Source organism: Onychomys torridus, chromosome 9 (genome assembly GCF_903995425.1).
Source record: "Onychomys torridus chromosome 9, mOncTor1.1, whole genome shotgun sequence".
Lineage (NCBI taxonomy): Eukaryota > Metazoa > Chordata > Mammalia > Rodentia > Cricetidae > Onychomys > Onychomys torridus.
In genome coordinates, this window is record NC_050451.1 from 56274286 (window position 1) to 56292177 (window position 17892).

General features: G+C 39.6%; 1 protein-coding gene across 2 annotated transcripts in view; it reads left to right on the forward strand.

Moving 5' to 3' along the window:
* The window catches only part of Kctd9 (potassium channel tetramerization domain containing 9), a 30136-nt gene that overhangs the window by 1043 nt on the left and 11201 nt on the right, over positions 1-17892 (forward strand). For both annotated transcript variants that reach the window (XM_036199358.1, XM_036199359.1), the window contains exons 2-6: positions 8790-8911; positions 10594-10637; positions 13520-13616; positions 14203-14261; positions 14451-14579. In XM_036199358.1, coding sequence (XP_036055251.1) covers positions 8790-8911; positions 10594-10637; positions 13520-13616; positions 14203-14261; positions 14451-14579 — 451 coding nt within the window. The remainder of the gene's footprint in view (positions 1-8789; positions 8912-10593; positions 10638-13519; positions 13617-14202; positions 14262-14450; positions 14580-17892) is intronic.

The following is a 17892-nucleotide window of genomic DNA, read 5'->3' on the forward strand; positions in this document are numbered from 1 at the left end:
GGGACTCTGGAAATCTGAACCACAGTGAGGTTTGTGCTTTGCAACTTTGTTTTCTTAAAATTTGCTATTCATACAGAAATAGTATTGGCATAAGCTCTCTACCAGTGCTTCAGAAATATGTGCCGCAAGCAAAGGCTCCATCAGTTCTGATCGTGAACTTTTCCTCTACCAACTCCCGAGTTGGCTGGTTTTCATAACTAAAGTCTGTGTGGTTACTGAGAGATTTAGTAGACCCAGTGTTCACAGTTGTGTTGGGGATCACTTTCACCAGTGCTGGCCTGTGTTGTGGTACTCCACGAAGTCCAAGTGTTTAGAGGCCCTTAGGAATCCTCCACTCTAAATTTCTTCCGAATCCACTGCATTGTATTGTCCAACAATTGAGTGAGTTGCTCTCTGTGTATTATTTTAATTTTTTAAAAAAACCTTCTGAAAAGTTTTAAACTTTGTGTTTGACTGTGAGTTTCCAATTTAAATCTTACTTAAAATACCTTGAAATTTCAGAAGATTGGGGAGAGTGCATCTCAAATAATTGTGCATGCATGTGCTTTACGAACAAAGATGGCAAAGTCTGAAGTGAAGAATACTGACATTTAATATTTCAAAGAAACTATGTATGCCCCAGTCCTTCCTACTCAGCTAGAGAACATAGGTTCTGAAGCTGTTTCCTCTCCTTTCGGTTGATGGAAAAAATATTAAAATGATTCTTTTTTAAATTTTATTTATTCTTATTTTGTGTGCACTGGTGTTTTGCCTGCATGTCTATCTGTGTGAGAGTGTCAGAATCCCTAGAACTGGGCTTTCAGACAGTTGTGAACTGCCGTGTGGGTCCTGGGAATAGAACCCAGGTCCTCTGAAAGAACAGTCAGTGCTCTTAACTGCTGACCCATCTCTCCAGCCCCTAAAATGACTCTTATTTGACAAGATCACAATACTGCCTGCATATGTATATGGATGGATATGTTGTATATACATAGCAACTGTATTTAATCAGGGGTGTCGTAAACATGGCGTGGATGCTCATTAAAATATTCCCAAATGAAGTGCCACTCTGAAATAGTTTGGGTTCCTGTCTGTAAAGTAGATATATCCTTTAGATTGTCTCCTTACTTACCTGCTTTCTGTTTTTAATCCCTTAGTCATGAGAATAATCTTTTTTTTCCGAATGGGTTTCCCTCTTACTGCTTGCTTTGTGGCTATGGGCTGGGGGGTAGGAAGGCACAGATCACATCACCGTGCATCAGGGTATCAACATGCATTTCCTGTTTGTGTAACTGATAAGTGCTCTTAATGTTGATGAAAGAGCTGGTTTCTCCTAAGTGAAATGAAATACCACGGAGGGTATAAGATGACCCATTGGGATTTAGGAAGGAATGTATATTATTTTCATTTTTATTTAAAAACAAAGTAATTTCTAATGTGGAAAAGCATGCAGGCCTTTAGTCACTGAACTTGTCGAGCTGGTCTTGTTTTCTTCCAGAACAGAGGCCTGCACATGTGAGTAGGTTGATAGCCAGTACCGGTTGGTTCTCCTTGACATATGAGATACATAGACGCCTGTAAGAACATTGGAGATTTACATCATTCCGTCTTAACTGAATAAGCCATCAACTATGCCAAGTGACTTTACAAGATTACCTCAAAGAAACTGCAGATTGAAGCCAGTATTAATTATGCAAGCACAGTAAACACTGAGAAAGTGGCAGAGCTTACTGTTTTTCCTGGCATTAGCTGTAAAGTTAAAATAATAATAATAATACGAACAACAACAATAATAAAAGGGTCTCAGAAACCGAAGAGTGCCATGTTTTAAGAAAATTATTTGAAGTTTCTCTTAATCGTTGCTATTAATAGTCAGCTTCTTCTTTGGGTCATATGGTTCTTTGACTTTATCCAGTGGTATGAGGTCATTTTAATTACTAAGACTTGAAAAAAATGTATTTTCCTGTATATGCCGGCAAATGGTCTTGGGTTTTTTTTTTTTTTTTTTTTTTTTTTTTTTTTTTTTTTACTTTGTCTTAGTTTTTAAAAACTTTTAGAGGTTGCCGGGTAGCCGTGGCACACACCTGTAATCCCAGCACTCGGGAAGCAGAGCCAGGTGAGTTCGAGGCCAGGAGGTTAAAAGCCTTGTACAAGCGGCTTATGTGATGAACAGAGTTGGGATCCTGAGAAGCAGTAATTAGGTGGATATGGTAGTCCACCAGTACGTCCAGCCTCTGAAGGTAAAGACGAGGGCTCTCAGGAGGAAGCTGGTTAGCTTTGCTGCCCATGGAGCCAAACTCAAGGATCAGTTGAGAGACCCTGCCTCAGCGAACAGGTGAAGAATATGGCAAAAAGACTCCTCAGATCACCCTAGGGCCTCAACGTGCATGTGCACACAGGCGCATACACACCTGAACACACATAGGTGCCTACACACCTGAACACACACAGGTGCCTACACACCTGAAGACACACACATGAAAAAGAATAAAAACCTTTATTGTTTAAAGGCAACCTTATATTTAGCAGAATCTCACTAAAATTAATGATAAATATTTAAAAGGTCCCTGCTGGCCAGTTTGTCATCTGAGTAAATAAAAAAGATATCATTTAGAAAAACATTCCAGACAGTAGCATACTGTTTACAATTAAATAAATACACAGCTGATTGAACATGAGCCCAAAACTCTTCTACTGATGGGCTTTGAGGACTATACTCCCCAAACACTGACTCATTTGAATCATAGGGAGGAGGGGGCTGTTATTGGCTCCAGAAAGGTCAGCTGTGCTTACACTGTCCATCTTTGCTCCATATGCTTCCCCATTTCCTTTGATATCTTTACTATTTATTCCCTGTAAAGGGTAGTATTAAGAACATGAAATGACATCTAAATAAGACATGTGGCCTGAGCAACCCTGTATTAGTGCCACCAATAACGAGATGGGCAGATCACCAGCTTTTTGTAAACAGCATTCAATCATTCAGCTACCGCTTACCAAGTACTGTTTGAGTGTGATCCTCCATGCCAAATGCAGCAGCTACAGGAAATAACCTGTATTCTGTACTGACGTCTGCATTCTTAGTCCAAGAAAGAGCTTCCCTTCTATCTTTGATATCAAGTCAGATATGTGTGGTTGGTATCATATACTCAGACTGCAACTCATTACGTTGTTAGAGGTAAAAATCTGACTCTTGGAATCCAAACCTCAGTAAGAGCTTGGCCTTCTTTTTTCGTTGTTTGTTTTTTTGAGACAGGGTTTCTCTGTAGCTTTGCTTCTTTCCTGGAACTTACTCTGTAGACCAGGTTCGCCTCGAATTCTCAGAGATCTGCCTGGCTCTGCCTCCCGAGTGCTGGGATTAAAGGCGTGTGCCACTACTGCCCGGCAAGCTCATTTGTTTCTTAATATATTTGAGGTATACAGAACATTGCAATATAAAAAATGAAAGGAAAATCCTACGAAGACATTAATTTTGTTTCTCTTTGCTGCTTTCCTAGTCTTTCTAAACTCGACTTTTTCATTTCATATTTCTATCAATTAGTGGCAATGTCTGCATTTTCAATGCTTTAAGTGAAGTCCATATATAAAATATTAGCATAGTTTATCCATTCTCCTGTCAACAGACTTGTATCACCTATACTACTGTATGTATACTCTAGCATAAAGAATACTCCTAGAGTCCTTCAGGCACAGAACCACTGGGAAAACTTAAAAACAGCGCCACCGTCCTCCAACCCCAGTAGGGCTGAGTGAGGCTGGGATATAGCATTCTATCACAGTTCTCAGTGATTCTTACATTACAGGTTTGGGGCTGTAATTTGAGAACTACCTCTCCTTCTCCCCCTTCACCCTTTCCTTCCCCTTCACCCTTTCCTTCCCCATCTCTGGAGAGATGGCCCAGGAGTTAAGAGTACTTACTGCCTGTAGAGGATTTGAATCCCAGCACCCACATCAGGTAGCTCACAACAGCCTTATAACTTCAGCCCCAGGTCATCAAATGCCCCTGGTTTCCACAGACATCTGCACTCACATGCAACCCCCCTCCAGATATATATATTTTAAAAAGTAGCCCCCTGAGTCCAGTAAATGCCGCTCATATGCACGTGATGTGGTCATGGGACCATCCACTTGAGTATAGACAACCTAGCCCTAACCATGTCCTCGAAGTAAAGTGACTCTACCTCCCCCAGCAGCCTCAACTGCTAATAGCTGCTCCACCAAGGCCTCACCCCATTCATGTTGAAATTTTGACTGGCTTGATATGATGGTACAGGTCTTTGGCAGGTAACTATAGCTACTGTGAGTTGATGTGTGCAACAGTTATGTCCAGAAGTCAAGCACTTCTCAGCGCTACTCAGCACTCCTCCTCATTTGCTAGCTCTTACATTCTCTCTTCCCACTATTCCTAGATGCTTCCTAAGATGTGGGTGTAGGTGTGTGTGGGGTAAGTTAGATGATTCACCCACAACTGAGTACTCACAGTCACTTCTACTTCTCACTTTGAGTCTCTCTATTAACTGTTACCCACTGCAAAAGAGAAGCTTCCTTGACCAAAGTTGAGCAACATTAATCTATGAGTATAAACATGAATATTTATAACTCAGTTTGACAGCCTGAAAATTTAACATAACAGCAATAGGTTCCTCTCTAAACTTGTGAGCTTTTGGCCATATTTATAGTTGTGACTGTCACACCACTATTACATCAGGACACATCCTACCAGGCAAGTCTGTATTATATGATCAAGCACTGAATTAAGACTGTTGATGTCTTTTTCCCTTCAGTGTCCTGCATAGCACCTTTTGGTACTTTGTAAGCTAGACAGTAGGGAGCGTGTTTCTTTGTCAGTCAAGGTCAATTTCTCTTATGTTCTATATCTAAAATGAGTCCTATCTTCAGCAGTAGAGTCTTACCATCTAATTATGGTGGATAACCAAGAGTGATGGCAATAGTCTATGGTTGTTTGGTTACCTCTAGGGCCTCCCTGAAGCCCAGATAAATACCATGTCCTGACACTGAGATTTCTATTTAATGACCCATGTGTTCTGGAGCAGCATTGTCCACCCATGCAGGATACCACCCCCCCCCCCCCCCCCACACACACGAGTTTTTTTAATAAGGCTTCTTCATAATCTTGAGTTTTGGTGAACCCACTCCTGTTCCCCTCTCCGCCCTGTCTACCTTCCCGTCCTCACTAAACCTTTAGCCAGAGTCCTCCAGTTCCCCTTCTTTCATGTGGCCTGTGTACGACCCTCTCTGATAATACTTGCTACTTGAGTTACAAGATCATAGCTTTCCATACAGCTATTTCACAAACTCTTGATTTCCGTTAAGCCTTCCTCCACGCCCTTGTTTCCCCACCTCCCACCAAGTCAGCTTTAGAGGGGAATTGCAGATTGTTTTTTGAAGTCATTGTGGGTCCTTATATTCCCACTAGCAGTACTTATCTTCCTGCTGATTGTTTTCTTTCCACCATTTAATACTATCATAATTTTCTTTTTTCTTTTGAGACAGGGTTTCTCTGCGTAGCCCTGACTGTCCTGGAACTCACTCTGTAGACCAGGCTGGCCTCGAACTCAGAGATCAGTCTGTCTCTGCCTCCTGAGTGCTACGATCAGAAGCGTGCCTCACCACCACCGAGCTAGAATTTTCAATTTTTAATAGTGTCCTTGACCTCAAGAGTAGATAGACCATTTTATTTTAGGAGTAAAATCATTTTCACTTTTGAACTCTATTGAAATTGAAGGTAGAGTGAATTGAGTTCTCCATTTTCAGTTTAAATTATTAATGGTGCTTTGGTTAGATAAATCAGTATGCATAATTTAACCATTTTGTATTAATAGTATGTTATATAAAATGTGAGAATATTAGACATGATATTTTAAAGGCACATACAAGTTTAATTAATAAAACTTAAATAACAGGTTACAATTTGAAAATAGTGTTTAAATTAAAATTAACCATGCCCATACAGTTATAGCAGTCACTTCCTCAGCTATCAGGTAGCTTTTCCTCATCGTGGTTTCTCCAACGCAAAAAGAATTGCAACTGAATAGTACAATATAGTTGCTGCTGTGTTCAAACTGATTTATTGAAACTAAAAAGTCGAACTCAATTTATACCTTGATTCCTTAGTTTTCCAGCCAACATAAAAGTACCAATCAGGTTTTGAGCATCTTGTGAATAGGCTTTACCAGTCAGTTTGTGGGGGTTTACCTGTCGTATGTTCAAAGTTGACTTAATGGGAAGTTGAAAACAGGGAACGTGTTATTTTGATTACTTTTTTATTGCTGTGATTAGCCACTATGACCAAGGTAACTTATAAAGGGAGGTATTTATTTGGGGCTTATAGTTCTAGAGGGTTAGAATTTATGACTTTCATGGCAGAGAGCGTGGCGGCAGGCAGGCAGGCAGGCATGGTGCTAGAGCAGTAGCTGAGAGCTTTCATCTTGAGATGCACTCAAGAGACAGAGAGAAGCACACTACGAATGGCATGGCTATCAAAATCTCAAAGGCCACCCCTGATGACTCACCTTCTCCAGCAAGGTCACAGCTCCCAGTCCTTCTCTTACAGTTCCATTGACTGGAAACTAAGCATGCAAGCATATGAGTCTGTAAGGGCCGCTTTCATTCAAACCACCAGAGCTGGCAGTGCCCCTCTCTTCATTTGGTTACTACAGGTTGATGTTCCCTAGGTAAAATAGGTGTTTCAGCATTGTTTACTTTACCCTGTTGCTTAGAACAGCACTGTCCAGTAGAACTGTGACTGTAGAGAGTTCACATGTGTGCTGTTGAATATGGGAGCATGAGCTTGTTGGACATATGAGTAGTACAGCTAATGAACTGCCTTTTTAAAACTTTTAATTAAGCAGGGCTGGAGAGATAGATGACTCAGTGGTTAAGAGCACTGGCCTTTCCTTCAGAGGCCCCGAGTTCAATTCCCAGCAGCCACAGTAGCTCAGAATCATCTATAACTAGTCTCATGGGATCAGACGGCCTGTTCTATTGTACAGATAGATGTACATGCAGACAAAGCATCCATAAATAAAATAAATAAATCTTATTTAAAAAACTTTTAACTATGCTTACTGGATTAAAATTAAATATCCTCATGTTGTCAGTATGGCACTGGAGTGTGGTGAGTGGCCTTCTATTCATTAGAAAACAACCAAGGCATAGGAAAAACCAAAGAAATCGGATGGAAGTGGACAGCAGTTTAATTGATTTGGAAAAATAGGTCACATAAAATCTTAATGTCTCACATTTAAGTTAGGAGCTTACTTCAAGTAGACGTGTTCTGTCTTGTATTCATTTTATAGTATGCCAACAGAAATAAAAGAACTATGGAGAGAACATTGATGTCAGGGCCAGGAGGGGATGCCAGGCCAAAGAAAGCCATGCAGAATCCTAGTGCTGTAAGGATGAGGATGAGGCTTCAGCTCTGGGGAGGAGAGGCTCTTCCTCTTCCAGCCATTTTGCATGCTGTGGTTGTTTTTGTCCCTCTGCATTGATTGCAATTGTGGTTTTTATTTCAAATGTTCAGAGACCCTGGTGACAATGTTACCATTAGGGATTGTCTCAGTTAGAGCTAGGAAGCCAGTTAGAGCTGACCAGAGCACGTATGGACCCTTCTTAGCTCCTTGCTAATGCAGCTGCATGCATCATTATGTATTAGACCCTGCCTGATTCATTGCAGGACACACCAGTTTATTATATAACCCAGCAGTATTGTATTCAGAATGCTAGATGCTAAAAACTGGGTTTCATGAAAAATTAATGAGATGGGAAGTTGTTACTTTCTCTATGATAGTTGAATTTTTGAATAATATACTAAACAGCAGAAAAGCATTCCTAAAAAACGAGCCATTCCATCAAATGAATAATAATAATAATAGAACAACATAATAAGGATTTACGGTGCTTAGGCACTTTGCTAAGCTGTAGGCGTCAACTTATTTCCTCATAAAACTGAGGTAGACACCATGTTTTTTTTTATTACCAGTTAAATCAACAAAGCATAGGGTTTGTCATAAGTTGACAGATAATGCTAATCTAAATTTAAGTCCCAGTCTATCTTCAGAATTAGTGTTGAACAGTAAGATTCTAGATTAGTTTTGGTTGGCCACAATTTCTTCTTCTTCATCATCATCATCATCATCATCAATCATCATCATCATTATTGAAAACAGATTCTTCTCTCATACAATACATTCCAACCAATTTCTCCTCCCTCCCCTCCTTCCCTCTCTCTCCCACCTTCTCCCTCTCCTAAATCCACTCCCTTCAGAAAAGAGCAGACCTCCAAGGGACAACAACCAAGCAGGATAAAACAAGATACAGTAAGACAAGACGAAAGCCCTCATATCACGGCTAGACAAGGCAAGCCAATAGGAGGAAGAGAGTCCCAAGAGCAGGAAAGACTCAGAGACACCTGCTCCCACAGTTAGGAGACTCAAAAAACCACCAGGCTAACAGCCAGAACATATGTGCAGAGGACCTGGTGCAGACCCTTGAGGCACCATGCTTACCGCTTGAGTCTCTATGAGCCCATATGAGCCCTGCTTAGTGGATTTGGTGGTGTCCTCCATTCTCTCTAACTCTACAGTCTTTCCTCCCTCTCTTCGTTGGGGTTCTTAGTCTCTCATTTTGAGTCTCTACAGGAGGAGGTGCAAAGTAACTATGTACAGGCAGTGCTCAGAATCTCCATGATCTTTGGATGTTTTAATTTGTATGTAGTGTGATGGTCTGAAATGTTGTCAGTGATGACATTCATTGTTTATGTTGTTCAAATCAATCTGGTGTGTTCACAGGTGGTTGCTGTATATGGAACTTTGTCTGATTTGCTTTCAGTGGCCAGCAGTAAACTTGGCATAAAAGCTACCAGTGTATATAATGGAAAAGGTGGACTGATTGATGATATTGCTTTGATCAGGTAAGCTTCCCCTTTTTTAAACTGTCAATAGTGTGCTATTGGCCTCTTGCTCGTATGCTTTCTTACTTATGCAAAAGTTTTATTGCTGTTAAGAAAGCTGGGTTTTGCCGGGAAGTTGTCCAGAATTAGCTGTTTGAAATTTAAATCTCTTGGACTCAAGGTCTGTTGATCAGATAGAAAACCCTTAGTATACCGATAGTCTGCATTGTTCAGATATGGCACTAAGACTTTCTTCTTTATAGTATTCTAAAATTTAAAAAATCTCTTAGGTGCACTTGTTTATTGTTAAATTATAAACATCACAAGGAACTGATGTTGACTACTAGAATTCTAACTGGAGGTAATACCAGGGGTCGTCTGTGGTATTGCTTTTTTAAAGCTGCTTTTTGTTTTTCTACTGTCCCAGGTAGATTATCACTTGAAATAGGTGTCAGGCTTGCTCCACTCCTCAAAGGAGGAGACAGCTTTGGGGAAGGGGAGTCATTTAGTACAAGGTTGATAAAGGAGACACTCTAGGTAGAGATCACACCAGCAATGGGATTGCTTTACTTGAGTTATCTCATTTGGTTGGCAAAGCATGAGTTTTTTTATTGATGGTGTGAAGACAATGATGCTTTAAACAATACTGTATGGGAGGCTGAATCTACATTCGAATTCCAGGGCAGACTGACCCTTCAGTAGACTTCCTTTGAAAGTAATTGGTTCTAGTCTCTTCATTTTAAACAAGGAAACTGAGCATCTGAGATGTGAAGAGGCTTATCCAGGTCATAATTTAGAGGTTGCTCTTTGTCTGTGAGGGCAAACTTCCATACTAATCTAGAAACATTAACTGGCAAAGTGAGCAAGTAGAAAATACAAATTGAAATGTAAATCTAAATAAATTAAAATTTCTTAGTTTTTTTCTTTATCTCAGTTTCCATGGATAATTGGCCAACATCATTGCATGTTATACATCATCCTAATTTTCAGTTATAAATTCTATTCCCAAGAAAGACCCAATGTATTTCTATGTTGATCCACCAAATGATCCCCATAAGATAGATGAATGTGACTGTGACAGAAATACACAAGGCTTGCACAGTGTTTTTTGGCTCACAGAATGTCCCTGGTCATTGAGTTACACTAATGGTGCAAAGGGGATCAAGGAGGAGACTACACTGCTATTCCAGGAGGGTGGGTGATCTGAAATATTTAAACATAGTCACAGTAGATGTGTAGTAAGTGGGTGTTTATAACAGAGTTGCTTAGGGTTTCATTTTTCCAGGACTTAATATGACAGTTTATTTAATTCCTAAAGTACTCAGCTGCTAATTATTTGAAAAAGCATTTCAGTGATTTATTTAGGGGTAAAGAATTAAAATAAAAACATACATTGCCTTGACTTCAGTCATGTCTTTTAAACATACAATAGTATATTCTTCAATTAATATAAGGCCACATTCACAAAATTTGATAGTGAGTTTTGTTTTTTTTCCTTTAAAAATACTTTGATATACAGGATCAATGTGTTTGAATTTCAGTGTAGTCAGTGTTAGCCAGAGCATTGCAAACAGTTTTCATATAGGTAGATTGGTAACAAAGCCTGTTCCCTGTATTGTTCTGAGGAATAGTTCAGATAGTCATCAGCTAATTCATGTGCTTCTAGATTTTGATTGTGGCTTTTTAACTTTTGGTTTTCCCAGGGATGATGATGTGTTGTTTGTGTGTGAAGGAGAACCATTTATTGGTAAGTGACTTTGATATATCCCAGTTTTATTTGCCATAGTAAAAACCATGAGATGGTAAGTACTTAAAAGGAGCTATGTGTCTTAACATGGAAAAATTATGATGATCAAACTCAGATCTTCACATTCTTTTTATTCTTCACTGTTTGTGTCAAATTACACTTAGCATTATAAGTATATTTTTGTGTATGTATTTCTTCTTTTACATGCTTTTAAGATTTGCTAGATTTGTGCATTTGTAACCTGTGACATGGTAAAGTAATTTTGATTTAGAAACAGCTGTTTAAAAAGTCTTTGATAGTGATCACTAGAACTTCTCTTAGTATATTCCTTATTTGTAGCCATGTATTCCTTGCATAGTGTTTGACAGTCCTTTACTGCTGATCCAGTCTTAACAATGAAAACATGACTTGGTTTCAGCCATTATCCTTTCATATGGAAGAAAGCTCTTATAGTTGAATATCTCAAAAGAAAAGACCTAATACATAAGTAAGCAAATATTCTTTAACAGTGCTTTTCCATGGATGTGTGGTTAAGTGTTTTTACATCACAGCCATTTTATTTGATGAGTAAAGGGGATTCCTAGAGGCTTTGTTTTAGGTAGTAGCCACATTAAAAATAACTGTGCTGGGCATGGTGGTGGCTTGCCTTCAATCTCAGCAGTTAGGAAGCAGAGGCAGGTGCATCTCTATGAAATCCAGGACAGCCTTATCTACATAGTGAGTTCCAGGCCAGCTGAGGCTACATTGTGATGAGATTCTTGTCTCAAAAGAAACAACTACAAAATAAACATGTAGCCTCTCTGTCTCCACCTTAAACTGTGAGCAAATCTTTCACCATCATCCTGTATCCATTGGCCTGACAAGAAGTGGTTACTTGATTGCTTCATTGCATACTAGCAATAAAAAGTCATTCACCAAGTAATAAATAGTTAGACTGGGGTTTAGTTCAGTGATAGAACCAGTGTCTACTATGTATGGAGGCCTGAGTTCAATCCCTTAAAGCCAGAAAAAAAAAGTGACAACAAAAAAATTCTGCTAGGATTTTTGTTTATTCTTTTGACTTTTTTTTAACTTTATTTATTCTTTGTGTCTTTCACATCATGCATCTTGATCCCATTCATTTCCCCGTCCCTTTGAATCACCCTCTGCCCTTGCAACCCCCTCATCAAAATAAAAACTTAAGAGAAAAAAAAGAAAAGAAAAAAGGAAAAATGTTGCCATGGAAGCTGCAGTGTGACACATGAGTCATGTAGTAAACCCCTTTGTCCACAGATCTTTACTTGCCAGTGGTCATTGCAAAGTCATTGGTCTGGTTCGAGGCCTCTGGTTTCTACTACACTGTTGATGCTGGGCCCTCACTGGGACTCCTCTTAGATATCCTGTTGTTGCCCTGTGTTGGAGATTCTGCAGCTGTGGGTCTGCAGGACTGGCTCCCTCCTGAGACTTCTTAAACTTAAGAATATTTCATAGGTTTTTATTCTATGCATGTATCATTGCCCTAAGTGTCTTATCTGCCAGTGACAACCTATTTGTCTTTAAGCCTACCCTTGTTAGTCTTCATGGTTTCTTCACTCTCTAGTGTAACAGGTATTCATCTTCCTCTTTTTGTCACAGACTTGAGACATTATAGTTTTGACTTGATGTCATGTGCAAGATGCAGTCTGGTTTGTAATTGTTAAAAGACCTTCTGATGGTTAGAGTTGGAGATATATATATATGTAGCTAGAGATAAAATTTACATGTTATGCTATATAATATATGCTATAAAGTTTATCATATATTATAAAATGATATGTTTATGTCATGTAATATGATCTAAAATATCTCATGAGTTCACACTAAATCTTTCAGGATCTATCCAGGAGTAGAAGGTTTTTACTTACCCTCTTCTGTCTTGACTATATGTCCTTTCTTCCATATCAGTAACCCTGATTTCCAAAAATACAGAGAGTGATGGAATTACAATGTCATGTTATTATTCATCTACTCCATTCCATTCAAAAACCTCATAAAAATTTCAGAGGAATAATCATAATTTTAAATAACAATAGGGTCTACCAACAGCTTAACTTTTTTTGTATAGCCTCTTGCCTTCTTTTTTGTCAAAAGTGGTTATATTTCCATATTGTCAGAAGGTATATCCACTGTATACTGTATTTTCTTCCTAGCTGTATTGACATTTCCTTCTCCAAGGATACTTAATGCTTGCCTTCAGTGCTTATATCATTCTCTTTAGTGCTTGACTGTCTGAAACCTAACTAGAGTAGATTCTTGGCAGAGTCTTTGAGACCAGTTTGCTCCAGCATCTTGCAAACTCTAACAGTTTATGGCTCTGTACTTGAAAATCAGATGTTGAATCACTTCAGTTTATCAAATTACAAACTTTAAAAATATACATTTATATCAGTTTTACAATAAAGCCTTTGAAAAAATTGTTGATCCATACTTTCCTTATTGGGGGTATTTGTTCTAACATAAAGTGTGGCATCAAAAAAAAATCCAGTCTTAGCTGGGCATGGTGGTGCATGCCTTTAATCCCACCATTTGGGAGGCAGAGGTAGGGGGATCTGTGAGTTCGAGGCCAGCATGGTCTACAGAGTAAGTTCTAGGACAGCCAGGGCAACACAGAGAAACCCTGTCTTGAAAACAAAACAAAACAAAACAAAGCAAATCTGTTCTTAGGTGACTATACTTCTTCATCACCAAAGGACTTTTCTTCCCTTAGCTAAACAGTTTCGTAGGCCCTTTCTTTGGTTGCATTGTTGTGGCTGACTGGGTACTTTGATAGATTCTTATAGGGCTTTGCTTTGAGAAATTACTTCATTGTCTTTCCAGAATCTTCAATCTTAATAGTTCTGTTATTTTTTACATGTCATCTCTAGATCCTCAGACAGATTCTAAACCACCTGGAGGATTACTAGGATCCCACACAGACTGGCTAACATTAAATGTAGGAGGGCGATACTTTACAACAACAAGGTAGGGGTGTGTGTGTGTGTGTGTGTGTGTGTGTGTGTGTGTGTGTGTGTGTGTGTGTCTTAAAAAGCACAACAGTGAAGTGACTATGTACTGTTTTCTTCAGTTTCCTTACAAGATTTTCAAATGCTTAAGAATATTATGTGATGTGAAACTATTTAGAAAGTTTTTTAAGAAAAAAATTTAAATGATGTTAACCTTTCATTCGAGAGAAAGTATAAGTAAAGCATCAATTCAGCTTTAAAATTTGCTTTTTAGATATAGTAATAACCATGGATTGCACATAGAAATTAGCAGTATTTCTAGAAACAACTTAAATCCATCAGATAATGTAAGGTCAAGAATATTGTGATAAAATGTCTTGCTAGTATTTAAATGAAGATACTAATGCTACATTAAATCAAAGGAATTGCCAGGTTAGAAGAGATTTTGGCAACTTACTGCACATTTTTGTTTCCCAGCGTTACCCCTCCCAGGTTGTAGCATGCATCTCTTTGAGAGAACAGCTGAACTCAAGTATACTCTTGACTTAAATATGTTTGTTTATAAAGACACATGGAGAAATCAATTTTTTTCCCTGAATTCTTAGGAGCACTTTAGTGAATAAAGAGCCCGACAGTATGCTGGCGCACATGTTCAAGGACAAAGGTGAGTAAGCATGTTCTCACTTTTCTTGTGGCCCTTTTTATCTGAGCTGACTTCATAACTGTGGAGTGGAATAAAATAATTTTACAGGAGTAAAGATTGGATGGCATAAAATGTGATTTTTTTTTCCTTCCACAAATTCTGACTATTTTTATTTATGGGGGGAATTTCTTCATTAAAATGGTATCGCAGGTGTCTGGGGAAATAAGCAAGATCATAGAGGAGCTTTCTTAATTGACCGAAGTCCTGAGTACTTTGAACCCATTTTGAACTACTTGCGTCATGGACAGCTCATTGTAAACGATGGCATTAACTTATTGGGTAAGTTTTTCACACGTATGTGAGTACTAAGTATGGAAGTGCAGGTATCAGTACAGATAGGTAGCCTTTCTGACTGATTGCCTTTGCTTGTATTCGTAAGTCTAGCCCATACCTTTTTTATTTGGATTCTAAGTTGATTTAAATTCTATCACAAGGGGCTTTTATAGGGTTGTGTTAGTTCTGTGAGTTAAATGGGACTTATTATTATATTGAGTAGTGTAGTCAAAAGGAAAGACAAAGCTTTTGAATATTGACTATAGTAATGTTTCAGTTTTGCAATTTATTAGAAAATTAACTTGGGGCAAGTTTCTCTGAGACCCTTTTGAAAAATGTGTATTAAGATGCTCTCATCCCTACCTTTACCACAGGATTTTTGTGAAGGTTCATAGAGGTTCATCATGATCTAGATGAAACACAATGATTTCTATGTAATGCATATAGAAGTTAGCAGTCTTGGAATTTCTAGAGACAGTAGTGATTATGTATTTGAGAGGTTGCTGCATTAGTTTGCTTTGTATTACTGAAACTAAATGCATGAAGCATCTAAGTTATAAAGATAAGATTTATTAACTCACAGTTCTAGAGGTCAAAACTGAGTTCAGGTAGACTTAACAGGCCCAGCATCTGGTGAGGGCAGCAGATGGTGGCTTCTCATGATAGAGAACACAATGATCACATCTTGATTCTGAATAGAGAGACTTGGGTCCCATAATCCCTTTTGAGGGTATGGCTCCAGTGAGTTAAGGACCTGCCATTAGGCCCTTTTATGGGTCTACACCATTGACTGATACTAATACCCGAGGGCCAGGCCTTTACCTATGCATCTTTGGGGAGCATTCATCTTCCAAACCATAGCACTCTCCAAATGAATGAATTTGGCCTGTGTCAGTACTTCTGATACTTGTGGGCAGCATGGCAGTTTGTAGGCCTTATGATTGCTCATCTGTATGGTTATTTCTGCATACCTGTGGCTAAATATCTGGAGACAACTTGTTATAGGTTGAATGTGAGGTGTCCCTACAGACTGTGTTTGAACACTTGGTTCCTATGTGGTGGTGCTGATTTAGGAGGCTGTGGAATCTTAGGGATGCATAGTCTAACTAGTGAGCTTAGTTAGGTAGGTCATTCGGGCTTCCATATGTTCTACTCAGCCCTTTCCTGTCTGCTACTGAGATATAACCAAGTCACATTGCACATGGACCTGGCTGCTCCAGTCCTGTAAGCTGCCTTGTACTCTCTACATGATGGATTATATCCTAGAAAACATGAGTCCAAATAAGTCTCTCCTCCCCTTAGGTTGCTTCTGTCTAGCATTCGAACATAACAACAACAACAATGGAGATGACTAGTATATAAGGCTCCCAGTCTCAAAGGTTAAGTCTAGAGTGCTAAGTTCCATGTGATTTGGCAGGATACAGTGACAGCAGGGGTATATGCTAGAAGAGGTTCTTAAGTCTCACAGCAAACAGAAAGCAGAGGGTAAGGAGGGCTGAGGACCAGGTCTCTTTTAAAGCTATACCTCACTGACCTACTTTCTCCAACAAAGCCCCATTTTCTAGGTTTTCAGAACCTCCCCAAATGCTAACACCAACAGCAGACCAATTCACTCCTTGTGTCTGTGGGATCCTTTCATATTTAAACCATAACATTCTGCCCCAGGTCCCTAAAAGCTTATTGCTGTCTCATAATGCGGTATTCATTGTCCAACTTTCCATAGTCTTATCACTGGCAACATTGTTCAGAAGATCAACTCTGGAGTCCCTTCTGAGCCTCAAAGCATCTCTTAGTTGTAAACCCCTGAAAAATGAGAACTAAAATTGCAGACTTTCAAGATATAATGGCACAGAATCAACACTCCTGTGCTCAAAGAGAAGAACAGAAGCATAGAAAAGAGGAATGGGGCTCCGCTGGGTACTCTTCTGTCGCTGTGATAGTGACTGAGGCAACTCAGAGAAGGAAGCAAAAGTTGATTAGGGTTTATAGTTCCACAGGGAGAGTCCATCATGGCTCATGGCAAGAAGACATGGCAGTAGGCAGCTGGAACAGGAAGCTGAGAGAACACATCTTCAACCACAAACCTGAAGCAGAGAGCTCACTGGAAATGAGGCCAGCCTATACGCTCTCAAAGGCTTTCCCCAGCAAGGCTCCATCTTCTAAAGGCTTCAGACTCTCCAAGCAGCACCACCAGCTGGGGACCGCTTGTTCAAATCCTTGAGTCTATGGGATGTTTCCCATAAATATTTCTCATTTAAACGCAGGGCCAACTGAGCAAGGCAGACATTAGATCCTTTAGCTCCGTGTCTGGCAGCATCTAGGGCATATCATGTGAACCCCCAAAGGTTAAGTGCCCCCTACTATACCTGGCCGTTTTGCCCATGGCCTCTTCCTGGGCTGGCTTTGCTCACCCCTGGCAGCTTTCCTTGGCAGACAGTTCAGTGTTCCTGGTACCTCTAACTGCCTGCTTTTGAAATCTGGACAGAAACCTCTGACCCTAGAATCCTTGCATTTTATATTCATGCAGAAGCAGTTATGTGGATGTCTGCTGCTGGTTCAAATATTAGCTGGGGCCCCTTAGTCCATTGGTTCTCAACCTGTGGGTCACAACCCCCTTAGAGGCCATGGGACCCTTTCATAGGGGTTGCCTAAGACCATCTGTATTCCAGGTATTTACATTATGATTCATAACAGTAGCAAAATTACAGTTAAGAAGTAACAACGAAAATAATTTTATGGTGGGGGGGGTGTCATCACAACATGAGGAACTGTTTTAAATGGTTGAAGCATTAGAAAGGTTGAGAACCACTGCCATAGACTATGGTGTGGAGTGGGTGCTGAGTACCTGTGTGGCTGGATCTGAAAAAACACTTTGCTAACTGTACTGTCTTCTCAAAGCAAAGTTTTTCAAATAAGCCAGACCTTCATATCCTTGATCCTGTGGTGGGTGAGTCAGTTCCTGAGATGTCCACTATCAAAGTACTTGATCTCTTTGAGATGGTACTAATCTCTTTATCAAGCCGCCCTCCTCATTGAAAAAGTTATATGCATTCTTTTTCTGGCCAAAATACTTGTCTTTCAAGTCTCCCTTTTCTGTTTTATGCTTCCAGTTCTCAGTGGAAGCCAGGCTGAGTAGCCAGCTGCCAGGGATGAAGACTGGATGTTATCTTGTCTTGAAATTCCCTCCACCAGGCTAATTAGTCCATTATTTTTAAACTTAGCCTCACTCAAACGCTTGGGTCACAGACAGAATATAGAAATTCTTTGCCAGAGTATAATATGAATGACTTATATTCTAATCCCAGTAGAGTGCTAAGTC